Source organism: Anguilla anguilla, chromosome 16, assembly GCF_013347855.1.
Source record: "Anguilla anguilla isolate fAngAng1 chromosome 16, fAngAng1.pri, whole genome shotgun sequence".
Classification (NCBI taxonomy): Eukaryota; Metazoa; Chordata; class Actinopteri; order Anguilliformes; family Anguillidae; genus Anguilla; species Anguilla anguilla.
In genome coordinates this window covers 29,524,848-29,547,201 of record NC_049216.1, presented here as the reverse complement: position 1 = coordinate 29,547,201, position 22,354 = coordinate 29,524,848, and the positions used below count along the sequence as shown (strand labels likewise).

Here is a 22,354-nt window from a genome sequence, read left to right as displayed (position 1 = left end):
TCTGTGTTCCCCCAACCTGTCTGTGTTCCCCCAGCCTGTCTGTGTTCCCCCTGCCTGTCTGTGTTCCCCCAGCCTGTCTGTGTTCCCCCAGCCTGTCTGTGTTCCTTTAGCCTGTCTGTGTTCCCCCTGCCTGTCAGTGTTCCTTCAGCCTGTCTGTGTTCCTTCAGCCTGTCTGTGTTCCTTCAGCCTGTCTGTGTTCCCCCAGCCTGTCTGTGTTCCCCCAGCCTGTCTGTGTTCCCCCTGCCTGTCTCTTTTCCTTCAGCCTGTCTGTGTTCCCCCTGCCTGTCTGTGTTCCTTTTTCCTGTCTGTGTTCCCTCAGCCTGTCTGTGTTCCCCCAGCCTGTCTGTGTTCCCCCAGCCTGTCTGTGTTCTCCCAGGCTGTCTGTGTTCCCTCAGCCTGTCTGTGTTCCTTTAGCCTGTCTGTGTTCCTTCAGCCTGTCTGTGTTCCCCAGCCTGTCTGTGTTCCCCCAGTCCTTTTCATACCCCTGAGATATCCGCTCGGCCCGTTGGCCGAACGGTCTATTTGTGAACCTGCTAACGCTAATGAGCTTTTATAGGCTGCAGTAAATTTCATCACATGAATTGAATTTGAAATGCTCCATTATCTGGAGTGGCTTGCATAGTGGGTCCAAGTGGATACTCTCATAATTTAAACACTGAGCTCGCAGTGCCTTAACCAAGATTGGCTTCTAATGATCATCAAATTCTTATCTGCCTGTATTACCATTTTATGAAGTGCAATTCTTGCATAATATTGCCCTTTTGTGTATGTAATGCAACTGGGTGCATGCGATTGCTTTATTGTCTGTGTTGGTACCTCTCGACTTGGACCAGACATGATTATCTTAGTGGGTCTTGGTGGAAGATGATGTGTAAATAGTGGATCACTGTGATGCTCCACTGACCTTATCTAAAGACACAAAGTTCTTACTGTTTCCTGTGTCTCTGCTGCTTTTGTGATACCGCTGTTCCTTTTCAGCCAAAAAAAAAAAAAATCACAAATTTCACTGGAATAGATCTTTAATTGATTCGGCTACATTACATTACATTTTTTTGGCAGCTTTTATCCAAAGCAACGTGCAATAAGTACGTACCAAAGGTCATTGGATTATGACAAAACACAGGTCCGATTTGCTACAGTACTGATTATGTAACTCTTATCCATAGCCAGGTACATCAAGTCCAGTTCACACAGTAAGCATTACCTAGTTCAGACAAGTTATGATTAGAACTAGAATGAGGCATGACAAGATATGACAGACCTACAATATAAAGATAATGATACAAGTGCAATATAAAGAAGTGCTGGCTGAACAGCAACAGCCAGGTAATTTTGAGATTTTCGTTGTGGGAATTGAAGGCCTCCCAGGACTGTCTTCCTGTGAGCTGCTGGTAACGAGCATTTTGACGTCTGTCCCCCAGGTGGCGCCAGCCGAAGGGTTCTCAGACCTGGCCATGCAAGTGATGTCTTCGCCCTCCAAGAACTACATCCTGTTCATGATTGCGTTGGGGGTGAGCATCCTCTTCCTGGTGGGTCTCCTCTGCGGTCGCATCACCAAGCGTGTGACACGGGAACTCAAGGACAGGTAGAGGGTGGCGTGAGCACCAAAAAAAACCCGTCCCGCTCTGACGGCCCGACAACCCCCCTCCTCCTCCCTCCTCTTGCCCCCTAATACCCCAGCTTGGCCCAAACACACCACACCCCAGCCTCCTCAGCTTCTCTCTTGCCCAGATTCGGAGGGGGCAGGGGGGTGGGGGGTGGGCGGCGGGGAGGGGGGTAGGGGGCTGCCACACAAGCTACATATCGCCATGCCATCCCAGGGCCATATTGGAATTCCTGTGTTCCCCACTGACCCCCCCACACGCACCCCATCCATATTCCTAAATAGGACCACCCTCTCAATGCAAGCATTAGACCCCTCCTAGCCTAAGCCTCAAGGGAAGGATGCTCCCTCCCTTGTCCCTTAGGGAACTCTGTGGTGAAGTGCTGCCTCGTGCATTCAAGTCCTCCATTGTGCAAATCCGAATCACTCCAGTCAACCGACATTGACTTGACAGTGCAAGCGCAGTACCCAAGGATATTGTATTTATTTCACAGGTCTTTTTGTTCTAGAACTGGCTGTTCCCATTTTGCTTTCTATGCGAAGTACGTTCGTCGGGGGGGAGGGGGGAGGGGGGGGGGGGGAGGGTGTTTAAGGGCAGGGTTCATTTTCATAAAACAGTGCATCTGTTGTACCCCCCCATCTTTTTATTTTTTATCTTGTGGAGCGCCATTTAAGTGGGCCCACCCAAGGACTTGGGGTTCTGGGGGGGGGGCCTGAAAGAGTTCTTGTTTTGATTTTTCTTTGAAAGATTCGCTATGCCTGCCTTTTTTTAATTATTTTTTTGTGTTGCATTTTTTTTTTTTTTTAATCACGATTGATCTAAAGGAAGGGGGTGTAGCAGATATTTGTACACCCTACTGATCGCCAGGGGACTGCCAGGTGTTACAGAAGTGTGACCATTCTCATCTGAGCCAATAGGAATCTGCCGAAAGGGGGTGTGACCCTTAGGAAACGGCGGTGGCCCAGCGTGCAGTAGGCCTGCTCGTACGCGATCAGGCGAGAGATCAGCTAGCCCGGTTCCACGTTGCTCTTCCTCGGCAGGACCGCAGAGAGGCCGGGGTGGGTCGCTGTCGTTCGGCGTTTCTGCCCGCGCTCGAGTTGCAGCGTAAAGCTCGGGGCCTTCGGGAAGACTCCAGGAGGCTCCCAAAAACAGCCCCGTGTCGTGCGCTGTGGTGGAAGGGGAGGCGTTTCCCGTTACAGTAGTCCTCCTGGCGCTAAGGGAAGCTGTGACAGAAAAGGGGGGTGGGTGGCGGGGGGGAGGGGGGGGTGCCAAGATGAGACACGGGGGGGCGGAGCTGCTCCGGCTTTCTAGCGCAGACGGGACAGAACCCAATATTACCCACGCCCCTCTCCTGTGCTGCGAGTGGGCGACGAGCTGACCTGGAACCAGGCTGAAAATGTCGTTTGTTGCAGTTTGCGATTTGCATCAGACTGTGTATAAAAAAAAAAGAAAAAAAAAAAAAAAGTGAATCCGTTACAGAATGGCACACTGGAACACTGCTTTTAATGGCTCCATCTGTCAGTCAGGCCGTTAGCAGAAGATGAACGGATAGCGATGGCTAGCGCAGGGCTAACGGGCTAACGGGCTGGCAGAGCCTGAGTCTGATGAGGACCACGGCCAGGCCCTCCGCACCTCGGTACAGAGAGCGGTCCGTTTTTTTCCTCCGCCGAGCCTGCATGGACATGTGTTATGGCTATTGTTGCTTTTGTTTTGTTTTTGTTTTTTTCCCCCGCAGAATGGCAAGGAACACTGTTAAAAGAACCACAAATTTTGTTTCAAAAAAGAAAAAAGAAAAAAAGTCAACTGAATTTTGGTATACGTGCATCTTAGAAGTACTTTTTGAATGCTAACAGAATCATTGCACATTTTTTATTTTGGTTTTTTATATGTATTTTGTTTGGTCATAGCCTTATTTATTGTTTACTAATGATTGGGTCTGAGTTTTTTATTTTTTAAGTTCCTGTTGAAATGTATGCTCTCTTTTTGCCTTTACTCCCATTTTGTCTGTGAACATCTCTTCTGTTGGGCTGTTGGGGGCAACAGAGGGTGGCAGTTCTGCTCATTTCAAGGGGCTGGCGACGCTCCTGGGGTATTCTGGTTAGTGGGTTGAATGAGGGTTTTTCAGTCTTGGTCTTGAGGAGAGGGGCAATTGTGCAGGCCTTTTAAATAAAGACGTACGTAGTACTTGAGCACACAGGCTTATTTGGACACGGGTAAGCCAGCGAACACACTCATTAAGCAGTCGTGGGGTTGAAGTGAAAGCTAACTGCAGGGGCGCGCTGGTCCCCTCCGCCAGATCAGTCCTGACGTGCGGGTCTGTCCGCGCAGAGGTTATTGCCGTCCTGCTCATCTCTTCGGTCGGCACTTTTTATTTTTTTTGTTTTTGTTCGTAGACTCCCGGCATCAAGGCTTCAATTACAGACGCGCGCACATTTTGTGTTTCCTGTGCGGTGTACGGGTGGTTTCCATGGTTACTTATCCGTGCCGTCGGGGTGCGTTAGAAACGGTGAGCGTCTCCCTCACCGCTCCCCGCCCGTCCCCTCTAGCCCCTCTGCTCGTCAGAGACCGAGCCAGAGGGGGACCGCAGATCGGCAAGTACGGTGGACCCCCAGCGTATTTTTCATGGAAAGAGATGAAAACTCACCAACCGACTTGCGTGCCCAACTTCAACAGCTGCGGCGACAGATTCTCCAGACCCGTAATGTCTGCTTGAAAGCATGGCTGCATTTGGTGGACTGATATCACCTTGGACCTCTGGAACCGTAGGACTAAAAAAGAAAAATAAATAAAAATCCCACAGTATTGTTGGAATTTGTAAATGTTAAGAATTTTTGTATAGTCCAAACGAGCTGATGGAGCCATTTCAGTTTGGGTTTATCTCCAGCCTTGCCTTGTGATGAAGTCGCTTGTAGTAATCATATCGGTGAACCGTGCAAAGATTGTCAGCGTGTATATAGCTACACAAAATTTTCATTGGGGAAGGATCCATTGAGCCAAGCAAAAGGGGGTTTGTATTTTGAGATGGTGTATACAAATTTGACTTATGTTTGAATCATGAATGTCTATTGCATATATATTACTCCCAGTGCAACTCAGATCCTGTTGCTGTAATAGGTCTTTTGTTTTTCTTCCCCCAATCTGTTGTGCCTATTATCTTGGATAACATACATTTTCAATGGGTAACCTCCTGAAACATTATTTCTGTACACAATCAAACCAACTTGTAATGCCTATGCTGTTGGACCATTGTCAGCCACTGGCCAATTCTGTTGTCGCACTGGATTGTGCAAAGGACTGGAGTTTCATGAGTAAGCAAGGGATTTTTTTTTTTTTTTCATTTGATGTTTTGTTTCTGATGCTTGTATCTTCGATTTGTCAATCCAATTGTATATACAACATACTGGGCCACTGTCACACTCACCAGTGTTACAGCAATTGCAAAAAATTGCTGTTTTTTTTTTTAAACACAATAAATGGGACATTTTGTTAAATTTTTTTTGCTCCATTTTAAGAAACGTACTTTTTCGCTGTGTTCTGGGCTTCCTAGTCAGCAGACCATCCACCCCTCTACACCCGTTCTGCCGCGCTATCTGACTCTGACCTTTTCAGTTGCTCAAAACCGCAAGGACTTCGAATCCTTTCCCTTCGTTACGCCTCTGTGCCACAACCTGGGACCACCAGCCAGCCATGACAGTTTGGGACACGGTCCTCTTATTTGACAAAAAATGCCCCCCGCTCCCCCCTCCCCCTTGCTGACAGGCTAGCAGGAGCCCCTGATCTCCCTTGACACACACACACACTAACAAGGCATCGATTTGAAGGGGGCTGTTTAATTTGTGGGCAGTGTCACCTCGCGCTCAAGGGTTGGTGGCAGCACTGTTGGACTGAAGGGAAAAGGCTTAAAAGAAGACTCTTTAAAAACCAGGAGCCAAAGTGGGAAAACTCATCATTGCTTTAAACCAGTCCTCCACAGCATCCAGTACCATTGGGACATTCTGCAAATCAGTAGTTACTGTCTTTGTCCATTTAAAGTGAGATTTCCTCAAGTAAAAATTGAAATGATTAATAATGATAATAATAATGATAATTATAATAATAAAATCTGTTTTGTAATTATTTTTTTTCCTGTGTATAAAGTCATGGATGATGTGCTATTCTTTTTGCTCTCTGATAATGCCATGAAATATTGAGATGTAACAGATTAACATTGTGCATTTTTTTTTCTTTTTCTTAAATGTTTTTTTTTGTTTGTTTTGTTTTCTGTACAGATGAAATTGGACAATTTATTAATAAAAACAGTCTGCAGGTTTTCACAACTTGGTCCCCAGCTGATCCTTACTCTCCACAATAACTGTTGCAGAATTGTTTACAGCTAATATCATAAATGGCAACATGTTGTGATTAATATACACTTTACCTCACTACATTATACAATGTGTTATATGTAGTGATGCCTAGGAAAAACTTAATTCATAGAGCCAGACAAATTGCTTTGTGTGGAAATTTAGGATTAACGCATATTTTCCTAGTTGCACGCTCAAGACATACCAAAAAACCCATCACGTTGGGGTTTAACCCATGATCTAACTACTTTTAAAACTCTGTTTAAAAAAAATAAAAAAAAGATCCCCAGTTCAGCATTTTACTCCAAAGTATAACCGATAATTATATTTCTTAGCGAGACCATAACTTTGATGGAGCGTTAATATGAATGAACGAAAATGAAAACCACGATGATGGTGAGCTTCTGTCCATTTAACCAGTTGTCGCACATTTCCCCAAATTGCTTAGTAAGGTAGAAATTAAAGGATTTATTTCTACCCAGTCGTTTATCATTTTTGCGTGGATGTTGCAGAATTGGGGCAGGGGTGTAAAGACTGCAACGTACAACACACAGTCCACCAGGACTTAGTATGCGGAAGATTCGCATCTGGCTATCTAGACACGCACGCCCTTAAACACTGATAGGAGAACTATGTCTTATGCTATAGTGGGAGAATTGGCAAATTGCTAAGAAATGGTAGACATCTAGGATGTAGGCCTACGCACATTTTCCACAATTGCACTGGATTATTTAGAACACGTGAGTGCTGGCTGAACGGTGATTTCAGCATCATCTCTGAACGACGTCGCGACGTGGGAGTACACTGGGGTGACCTAAAATGCCCAGAATCTTATGAAAACTTTCCTCTGGTCTCGTTTTCTTGTATTCTCTCCTTCCCACTACTGGTTTTCGTGTGACGTGTTCAAAAGGAATCAAAGAAAGGAAGCAAGGTAAGGAAACGAGGGCATTTTAAAGAATCCAACAATGCAGACTGCAGCAATAGTCGGTGTCTAATTATCCATTTTCTAAATCTCACGGACTTTAAGTAAACTGGCTTTTCTCATGTCGACTGCGGTTAAAGGTAAAGGTAATGCAAATAGTTGGTTTCCCTAATTTAACGTGAAGCCTCCACCCTTTCACAATCTCTTCTTGGTATCTAACAATTTTATTATTTCTTCTGTTTTGTAAAATAAAACTAGTATTTTAGAATGAAAATAGTTTTAACTAATGATAATGTAGAACGTTATTCTTACACCACATCGCAATCCTTTTTCCTACATTCGTGAAGCTCAATTTCCCATTGCATTTCATTGCCACGCAGGCGCAGCGCGATGCTGTCATGTTTTGAAAACGTGTTTTGGAGTGTAAACTTCAACGAAAATCTACGCTTTTATTGGATACTTCAGTGTTGCCGTACCGTCTATGGTGATAACTAGAGCAGATGATTTGGAAAGTCTATGGTGTGGTGTGAACAACATTGGCCTTTTCCCATTGGTTAGAAACGCAAACGGAAGCTCTCAACCCGGAGCAACTTGAACACGTAAAATTGTAGTTCTTTGGAGGTTACGTTCGCAGTGAATCGGTTCCGTTTGTCGGCTGCAAAGATCGTGTGTCCCGAGCGCTAGGGCTTCACGCGAGGTTCGGGGATTAAATACGACCCGTAGGCCGTACGAAAAAGAAACGACATTCAAGTGCCTTTTTGTTGTTGTACCGAGCGAGTGCAAGAGCTACTACCTCAGTGCCTACTATAATATTGTTTACAGGAAACATTAGTGACATATGTGTCGGAAAAGCTGCGACGCTGAGGGGGAGTGGGGAGACGACCACCAGTGATCTCTCAAACGTTAGGTAAAGAAAGCAAGTTGATTTGAGACAACCACAAATGTTTGAAGGTGGCGTTCACAAATTGAAGGGCGTAGAAGGAGGACAGGGAAGGTATGATCCCAGAAGAACGGCCAATATATTGCGGTCATGACTCCGGGAACAACAGGCTGTGTGTTGTTGATAAATAAGGAAAAGAGTATATTATTTGACAATTATTTGTTATACGTGCACATTGGCATATCGGTGATTCGTTTGGTATAGGCTGTCATTAGCCTTTCGGGGAACAAACTGTTCATTCCTAACTTGTCTTTAACATGAACGGGCTCCAGTGTCTGAAACCGCAGCCTTCATGGGATCTTGGAATCAGCCTTTGTCGGTTAACTCGTCTCTTTTCACCGCGTCTCTAGTTGTGATATTACACAATTTTCTTTCCTATGTAGCGATCGCTGATATATTTTGTTCAGTGTATTATTATTATTTCTAGCCGAAGTACTTCAGTTTTTAATGTTTTGGAGACCCACTTGACTTTATATGTTTATAAACATAGTTTTACGTTTTCTTTTATGAATGTGTGTGCTATAGGTTCGCACCAAGTGACATGTTTAGCGGCATTTATGGCAGTAAAGTTTGGTGTTTTCCATGTCTTTCAGGAGGTAGAGTTATGCGCTGCTGTGTACGGAGCTCCGGGGCCCTGTCCCCTGCCCTGCTCCGTCAAGTCGTCTCTAATTCTGGATGTTGGGGGGCGGTACCGGGTCGACATGTCCTGTGGCTCTCTCCAAGGAACCTGGGCACGGCTGGAGAACCGCACGTCACCCCTCTACCCAGCCAGGCCCGTGTAGTGATCTGTGGTGGGGGGATCGTGGGGACCTCAGTGGCCTACCACCTCGCCAAGCTTGGCTGGACGGAGATAGTACTGCTGGAGCAGGGAAGGTTAGAAATCCGAGAGATCTGAACACTGTTTGGAAGAACGGCTTCTGCGTACAGCCCACAGAGAAGACACGATGCACTTCTCTCATAGGGCTTTTTTTAAAAAAAATTGACGCTGCATGTGCAATCAGCGGGTTACAGAAGCTGATGCTCTTAGTTTGCGTGTGCCGTCGTCCTTCTGTGGTGACGCTCTGTGGCGTTGTGTTTACGGCAGGCTTGGCGCGGGCACGACTCGGCTGTGCGCGGGTATCATCAGCGTGGCCAAGTCCATCTCCATCGAGAGCAAGATGGCCGATTACTCCAACTCCCTGTATGAGCGCCTGGAGGAGGAGACTGGCGTCAAGACAGGTGGGTAGCCTTTGTGCTGTCAAAAACACCATCAGCTTCTGGGCTGACTGTGTTTTTTCAAACTCTGAATATATTGGTAACAATTTCAGTAAGCCTGTTGCTTGTGATTTATGTTTGATTACTTTATTTGAAACTCACCGGCTGGCTTTGTAAGATGTATGTTTTTCAGCGCTGGGCTTTCGTCCGTTTAAGTGAAGAGCAATATGCAGAATGAGGTTGTTTTCCTGCGTGTGGTTTTTGGAATAAATAAAAACTCTGTAGCCGTCAAGAATGTGTGAGTTTCCGCTTTGAGTGGCCTGAGCTGAACCAGTGTTTGGGCAGAAGGCTTACAGTGCTCTGTTTGCAGGTTATGTGAAGACTGGCTCTCTGTGTCTGGCCCAGAATCAAGACCGCTTCCTCTCCCTAAAACGCCTGGCCTCCCGCCTCAAGTGAGCTCAGTGTCCACCCCTGTCCCATCACATCCCTGTACAGTCTTTACACCCCTGTCCCATCACATCCCTGCACAGTCTTTACACCCCTGTCCCATCACATCCCTGTACAGTCTTTACACCCCTGTCCCATCACATCCCTGTACAGTCTTTACACCCCTGTCCCATCACATCCCTGCACAGTTTTTACACCCGTGTCCCATCACATCCCTGTACAGTCTTTACACCCCTGTCCCATCACATCCCTGTACAGTCTTTACACCCCTGTCCCATCACATCCCTGCACAGTTTTTACACCCCTGTCCCATCACATCCCTGCACAGTTTCTCCATTTACACACCTGTTCCATCAGATCTCTGCACTTTTTGCTGGGTTGCTTTTGATTTGCTTTAATCTAGAGTCTTGTGTATGGGTCGTGGTTTAGCGCTTCATTCCCGTGTTTAATAGACGGGGCCCGTGTGTGCACTGCAGCCGACCGCCTCGCGTCTTCTCTCTCCCTGCTGTTCAGAGTGCTGGGCATCACCTGCAACGTGATCAAGCCCAAAGAGGTGGCCAGGCTGCACCCGCTGGTGAACATCCACGACCTGGCGGGGGCGCTGCATCTCCCCGGCGACGCCATGGTGTCGCCGCCGGACGTGAACCACGCCCTGGCTGTGGCAGCCGCCAGTCACGGTGTGTGCAGGTCACATGACACACATCAGTGGCACCGTGGGGTTCGTTGCGTGTGTGTTCTCCTTGCGTGTGCATCTCTCCCTGTTGACCGAGTGACTAGCGTTGGCTTTCTCTCCTGCCTGCTTCCAGGGGTGCAGATCCATGAGCGCACGACTGTCAATCACGTGCTGGTGGACCAGGGCTGCGTTACGGCTGTGGAGACGGATCGGGGCCCCATCGACTGCCAGTACTTCATCAACTGCGCTGGGCAGGTGAGTGTGAGCGACTGATCTTCATCTGACAGTTAATCCAGCGTGGGCTGAATGTAATCGGTTGTGCAGTACTCTGTGTAATTATTTTTGTTTTGGCAGGACAGGTAAACCGTGGGTAAAGGTGTGCAGATGTGTGAACAGTAACTGTGTGTGTTGTCAGTGGGCGTACGAGCTGGGCCAGGCCAGTGAAGTGAAGATCTCTGTGCCCCTTCACGGCTGTGAGCATTTCTACCTCCTCACCAAGCCCCTGCAGCAGCCCCTACCAGCCAGCACTCCAGGTGAGAGCTGCAGCCGTCTGCTGTACCCCACCCGCCCCCTCCCACCAAACCTCACCTCACCCCCTGCTGGAGCGAGGGAGATTCTGTGCTACTGCCAGAAATGTAACTGTACAGCAAGAAAATTATTCTGCACTTTCACAAAAGTGTCAGCAATGGTTTCTGTTTAAGGGCCCAGAATAAATCTGCTCGGGGGATAATGGGCGGATAAATCTCTCTCCGTGTGGTGCAGGAAGACTCAGTAATGATTAATGTACCGGGTGCTCTTAGGACAGGAGGATTTTTCTCCTGTGCATAGGCACGATATTCAGCATGGAAAAGGAAGTTGCGGTTTTTGATTGTAACACTAATTCCTTAAGTTCCGTGTGTAATGGGCTCTCCTCAGGGTCAGTGTGTGAGTGTTTTGGTTCTGTTCTGGCCGCAGTGGTGATGGACATGGACGGCAGGATCTACGTGCGAGCCTGGCAGGGCGGTGTCCTGTCTGGGGGTTTTGAGAAGAACCCCAAACCCATCTTCACGGAGGGCCGGAACCAGCTGGAGATCCAGAACATGCAGGAGGACTGGGACCACTTCGGTGAGTGCCGCCGCTGATGGGACGCGGGTGGCGACGGCAGGAGACGTGGAAAACACGCCTGATCATTCAAATCTACACTTCCATCGAATAGTGAAAATGAAGGCATGACATATCTTTGAGCCACGATGACTGTATTTTTTGAACTTTCTGTCATGTTAAAAACAATTCAGTATGCAGTTAACTGTTCAGTATACAATTAAGAATATGCATGTACATTTGTTTTGTGGTATGCAAACATTGTGAAAAATATTTTTACAATGTATATTATCATATGAGTATTCTATATTCCCCCAAGTCATATATTATGATGTATATTATTCAGTACTATTCATACTTATTTGTTTAAAAATCCTCTCGATATTCCCAAGGTCATGTTGTATCTGATTTAAGTTACTGTGGAGGAGTGCACGTGACACAAGTTATTGTTGAGCCGGTGTTGTTCAGAGAAAACGGAAACAGGGTATGCGAGAGGCTCAGGTTGTTCGAGTGCAGCTGACTTCCTGAAGGAGCTGCTGGCAGCTTTTTCAGAATAGACTTGAGAGCGCGTGATTGATGTGGTGGGTCTGTCTGAAGTCCCTGTTCTTCTGCGGTGAGGGAGCGATAGTATCTATCCCCAACGGCAGCATGTGCCTCGGTGTGTGGTGTCATGAACGTGTGCACCTGTTGTTCCGCTCAATTAAGTTGAGGAGCGTGCAAGTCTTAGTGCTGTCGCCATAGCAGTGTGTCACTTTGACTTCCATTGGCATTTACTGCACACACAAACTGTATACGTGTATATATATACACATATAGGCTCTGTGTCGAAATGAGCACCTTCTAAATGTTCACTGGACATTTCATAATGAATGAGCTGGGTAATAGTTAAGGTCAATGACACTCATGGTGGTGGATTCCTAATGAGATAAGAGTTAAACATTGCAGAAATATTTCAAAGTCTTTCTGAGCCTTGAAGTTGATGACATGTTTAGGTCAAAGGGGAATCCACTGAGAAAATGCACACGTGTGTAATCACGCACGCGTGCGCGCGCACACACTCACACACACACAGACACGCACACACTCAGAAATTAACTTGTGAGACTCATGTTACAGCGAACGCTGTGTGTGTTTTTATTTTTTCCCTGCGAGATGGCATTATGCTTGTGTAGCCTTGGGAAGCTACAGTCCTGTTAGATTCAAAGCCCAGTGGAAGAAGTAGAATTCCTGGCTTTTAGCGATTCAGCTTCAAGTGTGCTTGGAAGCTGAGGTGTCCCTGGATGCGTTTTTCTGTGGATTTGGGTTGCGTTGGGTGATTTATAAAAATTTAGTTTTATGTGCAGCCCCCTCACTGCTTGTGTGAGTGGGCGGTAGGGGGGCGGGGCTATGCACAAGTGCGTGGAGCCTAGCCGTGAAGTGCCTTTGTGGGGCTGGCACTTCCCTGTCGTGTGGGTGCTGGAGTCTCTGTGTTATCCACTCCGTACTCCCACACGCTGACAAACGCTCTACTTCCAGCTTGTGTTGCAAACATACTGCAACACTGATGCTAAAAGCTGAGATATTTGTCATTGGGAGTATTGACATAACATGTCATTTTTAATATGTATGTTAATAATAACACTGAGCTTTTTTCGTCTGATGGATTAGATTCAAGTCTGCAGTGCGACATTACCTTTTTTTTAATTTATTTTTTTACACTTTTTAAAGAAATCAATATTTAATTTAAATCATAATTAGGTGTGTCTGCGAGCCGCGCTCAGGCCTTGCGTTAACCCTTTGCTGCGCAGGCCGCTGCGGTTTATTTTTAACTGACCTTTTTCGTTTCTTGTCGCATTTTGTTTACCGAGAGCCTCTCGCTCGAATACAGCACAGCGCTCTTTATCTGAGCTGCGGTGGGAGGCCGTGAATGGGATGTCAGGAGTCTATCTCGCCGTTCAGAATATCGGCATAATTGGTAACACGGAGGAACTTTCCAGATAAAGGCTGATTGACAGCAGTGTGTATTCCCCGCTGCACAGGCAAATGCCTTTTCTGTTTACTGAAAGCGCTCTGCTCTCGTGATAAAATCTCATGACGCATTTTTCAATTATACATTTTTATATTACTTTGCGCACTTGCAACTAATAATATCCATGCCTGTCTGTTTTGCATTCTTGCTGCCTCTGTACACAATAGATTACTGTATGCATTTAGTTGTCCATTGACTCTGTGTAAGTAAACATTTAGATGAGTGCCTATTTGCAGCTTCAATTTCCCCTTTTTATTTTTATGGTTTTTATCTAAATTTTGGTGCAGCATTGGCTCAGTTTTTGCAGCTCTAGTTCGTACTTGCTCGTGCAGGCTTGTCTGTGCCCACGCACTGGGGGACGTGCTTTTCTGCTCTGATTCTCTGCTGCGTCTCACTTTTTCTCAGCTCAGATGTGTGTTTTATGAGTGCAGACGGTGTGACGCTGTGCCCTGCTGCGTGTAACCGTGTGTGTGTGTGTGTGTGTGTGTCCGCTGTGCCCTGCTGTGTGTAACTGGGCTGTGTGTGTGTGTGTCCGCTGTTACCTGCTGCATGTAACCGGGCGTGTGTGTGTGTGTGTGTGTCCGCTGTGCCCGCTGTGCCCTGCTGTGTGTAACTGGGCTGTGTGTGTGTGTGTCCGATGTGCCCTGCTGTGTGTAACCGGGCGTGTGTGTGTGTGTGTGTGTGTCTGCGTGTGTGTGTCCGCTGTGCCCTGCTGTGTGTAACTGGGCTGCGTGTGTGTGTGTCCGATGTGCCCTGCTGTGTGTAACCGGGCGTGTGTGTGTGTGTGTGTGTGTGTGTGCCCGCTGTGCCCTGCTGTGTGTAACTGGGCTGCGTGTGTGTGTGTGTGTGTGTGTGCCCGCTGTGCCCTGCTGTGTGTAACTTGGCTGTGTGTGTGTGTCCGCTGTGCCCTGCTGCGTGTAATTGGGTGTGTGTGTGTGTGTGTGTGCACGCGTGTGTGCGTGTCCGTCCGTGTCCCTCCGTGTCCGCTGTCGCTGTGCCCTGCGTGTAACTTGTCGTGTGTGTGTGTGTGTGTGCGTGTGTGCCCGCTGTGCCCTGCTGCGTGTAACCGGGCGTGTGTGTGTGTGTGTGTGTGCGTGTGTGTGTGTGTGTGTGCATGCGTGCGTGTCCGTCCGTGTCCACTGTCACTGTGCCCTGCGTGTAATTGGACGTGTGCCCGCTGTGCCCTGCGTGTAACTGGGCGTGTGCTCGCTGTGCCCTGCGTGTAACTGGGCGTGTGCCCGCTGTGCCCTGCGTGTAACTGGGCGTGTGCCCGCTGTGCCCGCAGAGCCCATGCTCAGTGCCCTCCTGCGCCGCATGCCCAGCCTGGAGTCCTGCGAGATCCAGCAGCTGGTGAACTGCCCCGAGTCCTTCACCCCCGACATGCGCTGCCTCATGGGGGAGACGCCCGGCGTCAGCGGCTACTTCGTCCTGGCCGGGATGAACTCCTCCGGGCTCTCCTTCGCTGGGGGTGCCGGAAAGTGAGTCCACCGGGTGTGCGTGTGTGTGTGTGTGAGCCCGTGTGCGTGTGTTTGTGTGTGTGTGTGTGTCTGTGTGCGTGCGTGTGTGTGTGTGTGTGTGAGAGCATGCGTGTGTGTGTGTGTGTGTGTGTGTGTGAGAGCATGCGTGTGCGTGTGTGTGTGTTAGTGAGCATGTGTGTGTCTGTGTGTGTGTGTGTGTGTGTGTGAGAGCATGCGTGTGCGTGTGTGTGTGTTAGTGAGCATGTGTGTGTGTCTGTGTGTGCGTGTGCGTGTTCGCGTGCGCGTGTGTCTGTGTCTGTGTCTGTCTGTGTGTCTGTGTCTGTGTGTGTGTGCGTGTGTGTGCGTGTGAGCATGCGTGTGAGTGTGTGAGTGTGTGAGTGTGTGAGTGTGTGAGTGTGTGAGTGCGTGAGTGCGTGAGTGCGTGAGTGCGTGAGTGCGTGTGTGCGTGTGTGCGTGTGTGTGTCTGTGTGTCTGTGTGTGTGCGTGTGCGTGTCTGAGTCTGTGTGTGTGTGCGTGTAGGGTACTGTCATTGTACATAACAAAGTACTTGACCTGATATGCTCCAGCTTATGTCCACGTGCGTAAAAGGACACTACGTTAAAACGGAAAGCTGCAGCAGGTCACTCTGGATAAGGAAGGCTGATAAATGGCTAATGTGTGAAAGGGGAAGTATGTGCGGTTGCCCAACCCAGGCTTGGGCAGGTCTGTGAGCCGGGCCTCTCACTCTCTCTCTCTCTCTCTCTCTCCCTCTCTCTCTCTCTCTCTCTCTCTCTCTCTCACTCTCTCTCTCTCTGACCCCAGGTATCTGGCCGAGTGGATGACCTTCGGCTACCCCTCGGGGAACGTGTGGCCCCTGGAAATCAAGCGCTTTGGCAACCTGCAGAGCAGCCGAACGTTCCTGCGCCACCGCGTCATGGAGGTCATGCGTGAGTGCTGGCCGCCAGGGGGGCGGGGCTTGGAGAGGGGCTAGCCAAGGTCAATGCTGTGTGGGTGGGGTGGGGGGGGTGGTCGGCGCTGTCAATCACCCGAGTGTCATGGCAAATTATCGCACGCGTGCGTCTGATGTTTCCACGGGGTGGAAAGCAACACCCTCCTTCCCCCTTGTCACTTGATATCTTTGTTTCAGCTGTGAACGAAGAAGTGCATGAGATTTGCCGGAGCCCTGCGGCAGAAAAAGTTTCCTTTTATTTAATTTTCTGCAGTATGGTGTTTCTTTTTTAAAAGCTTAACACACAAAGTTGATTATATCCTCAAGTTATTGTCCTAAATAGACAACATACAAATTGTCTGTTGTAGTATATTCCATTCTGAATATTTACGGAATCTATAATTAAAACTGGAATCAAAGTGGAACATGCAAATACATCCCTTGAAGATATCCAGATTCACAGTTTGGTGTAAATTTAGTGGATTAGAAACACAGACGTTCTGACTCATTGTTTCATTAGACATCCTTGGCACTTGTCTCAAAGTGTCAGACATTTTTCTCTAGTCCTGTCCAAATTCTGGATCAAAAACCCTCCTCTCAATCTGGCCATCTAATGATGTCCCACTTTAATTGGCTAAATTAGTCCCTCGTACTCAACTGATATGTGGGAGGAAGTATTTTGGCACAAATTACTTTTGAGTTTTATCCTTTATTAAAAAATGTGGAGTAGTTCTTGAAAGGCACTCCATAATGGAGTTCATCACTCCCATTATCTTTATTCCTTTTATAGTAAAAGCACCTCAGAATTGTTTTGCTATTGGAAAAGATGGCTCTGTGCCAGTTGTCTACCTGTACCGACGTACAGCCTAAATCAAGGTACTCCTTCCCCCTGGGCTATGGAAGAATTCTTTTGATTAAGTTCAGTCTTCCTGAGTAGGTGCCTTCTAATTCAATTTAATCTAAATGTGTCTTTTAACCAAATGAGTGTGCCGGTGGTAATGATATTCCAAGGAGTCAATTTACAGTTAATTGCATCCCCTGAAAGTTATTTCACAAATCAGCATCTAATAAATCCACCTGACTCCGGATTTGCTTCTGTGCTTTTACTCATCCTGGAAGCTGGTGAAGGTTTTTAACGTGATTGTATGTGTGTGTGTTTTGTGTTTGTGTATGTGTTGGGTATGTGCTTGCTTGTGTGCGTGCATGTGTGGTGTGCGTGTGTGCACGTGCGTGTGTGTGTGCATGTGTGCACGTGTGTGCGCGCATGTATGCGCGTGTGTGTATGTACGTGGGTGTGTGTGTGCGTGTGTGTGTATGCACATGCGTGTGTATGTGTGCGTGCGTGTGTGTATGCACATGCGTGTGTATGTGTGCGTGTGCGTGCGTGTGTGTATGCACATGCGTGTGTATGTGTGCGTGCGTGTGTGTATGCACATGCGTGTGCGTGCGTGTGTGTGTATGCACATGCGTGTGTGCGTGCGTGTGTGTGTATGCACATGCGTGTGTATGTGTGTTTGTGTGTGCGTGTGTGTGTGCGTGTGTGTGTGTATGCACATGCGTGTGTATGTGCGTGTGCGTGCGTGTACGCGTGTGTGCGTGTGTGTGTGTGTATGCACATGCGTGTGTATGTGTGCGTGTGTGTGTGTATGCACATGCGTGTGTATGTGCGTGTGCGTGCGTGTACGCGTGTGTGCGTGTGTGTGTGTGTATGCACATGCGTGTGTATGTGTGCGTGTGTGTGTGTATGCACATGCGTGTGTATGTGCGTGTGCGTGTGTGTGCGTGTGTGCGTGCGTGTGTGTACGCGTGTGTGTGTGTGTGTGTGTGTGCGCGTGTGTATGTGTGTGTGTATGTGCGTGTGTGTGCGTGTGTGTGTGTGCGCGTGTGTATGTGTGTGTGTATGTGCGTGTGTGTGCGTGTGTGTGTGTGCGCGTGTGTATGTGTGTGTGTATGTGCGTGTGTGTGCGTGTGTGTACACGTGTGTCCCACGCAGCCCTGCTGTATGAGCTGAAAGTGCCGCGCTGGGACTTCCAGACTGGCCGGCAGCTGCGCACGAGCCCCCTCTACGACCGGCTGGACACGCAGGGCGCTCGCTGGATGGAGAAGCACGGCTTCGAGAGGGCCAAGTACTTTGTCCCGCACGGAAAGGGTGAGAACACGCCCCTGTTCCTGAGGGGGGGGGTCATCAGTGCTCCAAATAAAACATCCCCATCCCACTTTCAGCTATGACTGTCTGGAAATGTTAACCAGATATTTAACCTCAACAATAAGCTGGAAATGTAATCACCTTGGTCAGAAACCTAAAACTTTAAGACCACAGAAACAATTCATTTTAAAGCGATCTCTTTATCGCAATATTAAGTTAGTTCTCATAAAACCTGGTCCTCTGTGTCCACAGATCTTCTGGCTCTGGATCAGAGTAAAACCTTCTACAAGCCTGACTGGTTTGATATTGTGGGCTCTGAGGTGAAGTGCTGCAAGGAGGCGGTGTGCATCATTGACATGTCCTCCTTCACCAAGTTCGAGCTGAGCGTGAGTGCCGTCTTTACCCCCTTAGGCCCAGACAGCGAGGGCCGGCAGGATGCGGTAGGCCGGGAGCCACTGAGCCCCTGTAATCAGGGTAGGGGTCTGCCCGATTGCTCGCGCGTCCCGTCAGACACTGGAACACTCCTCGTGTTCCAGCGCATGTTTGGGGTTTGATGGGGTTTGATGGGGTTTGATGGGGTTTGATGGGGTTTGATGGGGTTTGATGGGGGAGATGAGCTGTTCCTGCTCTCTGTGCTTCTGACCCCCCCTCGCCCCCTCTCCGGCCTCTCAGTCCACAGGGGACCAGGCCCTGGAGCTGCTGCAGCTCCTGTGCTCCAACGACCTGGACGTGCCGGTGGGGTCCATCGTGCACACGGGCATGCTGAACGAGAGGGGGGGCTACGAGAACGACTGCAGCGTCGTCCGCATCAGCAAGAACAGGTGAGCCGCCCGGAGAGACGAGGGAGCTGGGCTGACGCCATTCACTGGATCAGCCTGCAGGCACAGTGGCCTTACAGGACCTGGGTTGAGTAGCCTTGCAGGTCAGGGATGAGTCAGCCTGCAGGCACAGTGGCCTTACAGGACCTGGGTTGAGTAGCCTTGCAGGTTAGGGATGAGTCACCTTGCGGGCACAGTGGCCTTACAGGACCTGGGTTGAGTAGCCTTGCAGGTCGGGGATGAGTCAGCCTGCAGACACAGTGGCCTTACAGGATCTGGGTTGAGTAGCCTTGCAGGTCGGGGATGAGTCACCTTGCGGGCACAGTGGCCTTACAGAACCTGGGTTGAGTAGCCTTGCAGGTCGGGGATGAGTCACCTTGCGGGCACAGTGGCCTTACAGGACCTGGGTTGAGTAGCCTTGCAGGTCAGGGATGAGTCACCTTGCGGGCACAGTGGCCTTACAGGACCTGGGTTGAGTAGCCTTGCAGGTCGGGGATGAGTCACCCTGCAGGCACAGTGGCCTTACAGGACCTGGGTTGAGTAGTTTTGCAGGTCGGGGATGAGTCACCCTGCAGGCACAGTGGCCTTACAGGACCTGGGTTGAGTAGCCTTGCAGGTCGGGGATGAGTCACCCTGCAGGCACAGTGGCCTTACAGGACCTGGGTTGAGTGGCCCTGGTGTAGGATATGCTGATTTTGAAACTGGACTGAAGGGATGCAGAGCAGGTCTGGGCTGCTGTCGTTCGCTGTTTGAATGGAAAGTGTGTTTAAATTAAATGCCACAGTGACACAGGACCCTGTTTGAGTGGCCCTGGTGTAGGACATGGTGATTTTGAGGAGGGTTTATGCCGTGCCCAGTCAGGGCCAGTATGCTGAGATGCAGAGACAGAAGGGGAGGAGGTGAAACCCTGGACCCTTTGGGCTTTTCTGGGCCTTTAATTTGAACCGTTCCTCTCGTCCAGCTTCTTCATCATTTCTCCGACGGACCAGCAAGTGCACTGCTGGGCCTGGATAAAGAAGCACATGCCCAACGACCCCCACCTGCACCTGGAGGACGTCAGCTGGAAGTACACAGGTGAGAACGGGCGGGGCTGCTGTGTGGAGCCCCGGCTTCAGAAGGTGTCCCTCCCATTGTAATTACAATTGTTACAGTACTTCACACAAGACTACAGTTCCCATCCCTCTCTACCTCTCTCAGTACTAACCTCCACCCTTTAACCTCGCAGCGCTGAATCTGATTGGCCCGCGGGCGATGGACGTGCTCTCTGAGCTCTCGTACGTCTCCATGACCCCAGAACACTTTCCCTCTCTCTTCTGTAAGGTGAGGAGCATTCTCTTCCCTGTTTACAGCTTGCTAGAACTGTGAACAAACATCTTGATCACGTTCTTATGGGATTTTCTTGCCGCAATACCGAAACATTTTGAGCTTTGGTGCCAGGTGGGAGATGTGTTACTGAAGCTATTTCCAACCCTGTTCCTGGAGATCTACTGTATTTTCGGTTTTCACTCCGACCCTAACAAAGCACACCTCATTCAGCAGCTGAGATCTCGTTGTGCTGCTAATTTAAAAAAATCAGGTGTGCCAAATTCAGATTCAAATGGAAAACCTGCAGGACGGTAGATCTCCAGGAACAGGGCTAGGAACCAATGTGTTCCTGCAGTGACGGCTGTTGTTCCCACAGGAAATGAGCGTGGGGTACGCCAATGGGATCCGGGTCATGAGCATGACGCACACGGGGGAGCCAGGCTTCATGCTCTACGTCCCCATCGAGGTGAGGCCCCCAGCGGTGTGCTTAGCGTATCTGCTTTTCCTGCTCAGCTTGGCTTTTTATGGGCTTTTATGGAACGTGTGTGGACATGCCTTTGCGTCATTCATCTCCACGGCTGTAAGGCTCCTCTTGTTCTCGCTGTTTTCCTGAGTTGACCCTTGTGTTTGGTTTGAAAGGGCCTCGGTGTAGATCATTGACCAGGTGAAACTGAATCCCTCCCTTGCCCCCCCCCCCCCCCCGGCCGTCTGCCCCCTGCAGTACGCACTGCACGTATACAACGAGGTGATGTCCGTGGGACAGAAGTACGGCATCCGAAACGCGGGGTACTACGCCCTGCGCAGCCTGCGCATCGAGAAGTTCTTCGCCTTCTGGGGGCAGGACCTGGACACCTTCACCACCCCTCTGGAATGTGGGCGGGAGTTCAGGGTCAAATTTGACAAGGTGGGGCTGTCCGTGCATGCCTCACACTTCCTGTGAATGCTTTAAGGTTTTACGTGACATTCCTTCCCTGAAGTCTGAACGCCCCTAAAGATACTTCTTTCTTTATTTTCTGTCTCCATCTTTCTTTTCTCTCTCCCTCTCTCTCTACTTCTCCCTGTCCCTCTCCCTCTCTTTCTCTCCCTCTCCTTCTCCGTGTCCCTCTCCCTCTCTCTCTCCCTCCCTCTCCCTCTCCCTTTCTCTCTCTCCCTCCCCCCCTCTCTTTTTCTCTCTCTCTCCCCCTCCCTCTGCCCCCCTCTCTCTCCCTCTCCCTCCCCCCCTCCCCCCCCCCCCTCTCTCTCCCCCTCCCTCTCCCCCCTCCCTCTCCCCCACTCTCAGGACACTAACTTCATAGGGCGCGAGGCCCTGCTGCGGCAGCGCCAGGAGGGGGTCCCGCGGCGCTTCATCATGCTGGTGCTGGAGGACCACGACACGGAGCTGGACCTGTGGCCCTGGTGGGGCGAGCCGGTGTACCGCAACGGGGAGCTGGTGGGCGTGACCACCAGCAGCGCCTTCAGCTACACGCTGGAGCGCCACGTGTGCCTGGGCTTCGTCTCGCCGCCCGGCGCGCCCGGGGCGCCCGCCGTGGTCACGCCCGACTTCATCACGCGCGGGGACTACGAGGTGGACATCGCCGGCCAGCGCTACCCGGCCAAGGCCAAGCTCTACCCCTTCAGCTCGCTCTTCACCCAGCAGCGCCGCCGCAAGGACGACATGGAGCTCAGCAACTTCCAGGGCAAGTGAGGCCCCCCGGGGTGAGAGTCCCCCCCTCACCCCCGCACCCATCCACCCTCACCCCCGCCCCACCTCCCCCGCCCCTCACCCCCACCCTCACCCCCACCCCACCCCCACCCCCGGGGGGCTCTACGCATCACGCTCGTACAATCCGCCCTCCTCGGTCTCTCTCCAAAGTGCAATATCCGCAAAGCCAAATCCACCCGGCCCGCTGCAGACGGAGCACGGCATGATTCGACTCGTTCAGCGTTTCTTTTGTGTTTCTCCCCGTCCCCCTGTCAGTGTGCCCCTTGACTTTTTGTCCGTTCCCTTTTTTCTGTGTAGACCTCACCTCCCTGGTCAGGTAAACGGCTTCACTAGGGAAACCTCCTAGAGATGTCACAACTCTGACCAGGGACTACAGTCCCTCAATAGCATCACCGAAAGCAAAGCCGGTGTATTGCCGATGTCAGTCTAATGTCAGTCCCAAGATGGCGACATTCCTCTTGTCTCCTGTTAAGAGGCGTGTCTCCTGAAGACGTTGAATGATACTTACTGACTGATGTTCAGAATTCTCTTTTCCAGTGTGAAAGTGCCCATTGACACACTTAAATTTCTTGAACCTGTCAAGTTTTGTGAGGTTGAGGAATATGCTTGTTTGTTAAATTTGTTGAGTAACTTGTTTGAACTTTCTTCGACTTTGTGTGCTGTGGAGCTAAACGTGCTCTTTTCTGAACTCTACGCTCATTTGCAAACCCACACGAAATTAAAGTCAAAGCAAGGGAAGAGGGAACTTGCCTTTGGTGTAGTTGCT

At 49.7% G+C, this 22,354-nt stretch overlaps 2 protein-coding genes across 4 annotated transcripts in view; both read left to right on the top strand.

Moving 5' to 3' along the window:
- Positions 1–1,758, top strand: part of LOC118215241 (Golgi apparatus protein 1-like) — a 50,094-nt gene extending 48,336 nt beyond the window's left edge. The window contains exon 26 of the mRNA XM_035395810.1: positions 1,422–1,758. Coding sequence (XP_035251701.1) covers positions 1,422–1,589 — 168 coding nt within the window. The 3' untranslated portion in view covers positions 1,590–1,758. The remainder of the gene's footprint in view (positions 1–1,421) is intronic.
- Positions 1,759–6,575: 4,817 nt separating this feature from the next.
- On the top strand, positions 6,576–21,586 carry pdpr (pyruvate dehydrogenase phosphatase regulatory subunit). Of its 3 annotated transcripts, none has more exons than XM_035395813.1 (18): positions 6,576–6,878; positions 8,403–8,682; positions 8,894–9,027; positions 9,374–9,455; positions 9,964–10,127; positions 10,257–10,378; positions 10,539–10,656; positions 11,078–11,227; positions 14,497–14,689; positions 15,491–15,615; positions 17,611–17,766; positions 18,016–18,149; positions 18,436–18,584; positions 19,543–19,655; positions 19,807–19,901; positions 20,263–20,352; positions 20,608–20,790; positions 21,166–21,586. In XM_035395813.1, the coding sequence occupies exons 2-18, from the start codon at positions 8,414–8,416 to the stop codon at positions 21,568–21,570; spliced, it is 2,682 nt and encodes an 893-aa protein (XP_035251704.1). In that variant the 5' UTR covers positions 6,576–6,878; positions 8,403–8,413; the 3' UTR covers positions 21,571–21,586. The 3 variants fall into 3 exon arrangements, with proteins under 3 accessions (XP_035251704.1, XP_035251702.1, XP_035251703.1); XM_035395811.1 differs by lacking the exon at positions 6,576–6,878 and adding an exon at positions 7,467–7,776; XM_035395812.1 differs by lacking the exon at positions 6,576–6,878 and adding an exon at positions 7,467–7,863.
- The last annotated feature ends 768 nt before the right edge of the window (positions 21,587–22,354 follow it).

Bases quoted from the DNA above. Each gene is read 5' to 3' on its own strand.
- pdpr (XM_035395813.1), top strand. From the start codon at position 8,414: ATGCGCTGCTGTGTACGGAGCTCCGGGGCCCTGTCCCCTGCCCTGCTC. The intron at 10,379-10,538 runs GTGAGTGTGAGC...GTGTGTTGTCAG, and splicing joins TCATCAACTGCGCTGGGCAG to TGGGCGTACGAGCTGGGCCA. The intron at 15,616-17,610 runs GTGAGTGCTGGC...TGTCCCACGCAG, and splicing joins CCGCGTCATGGAGGTCATGC to CCCTGCTGTATGAGCTGAAA.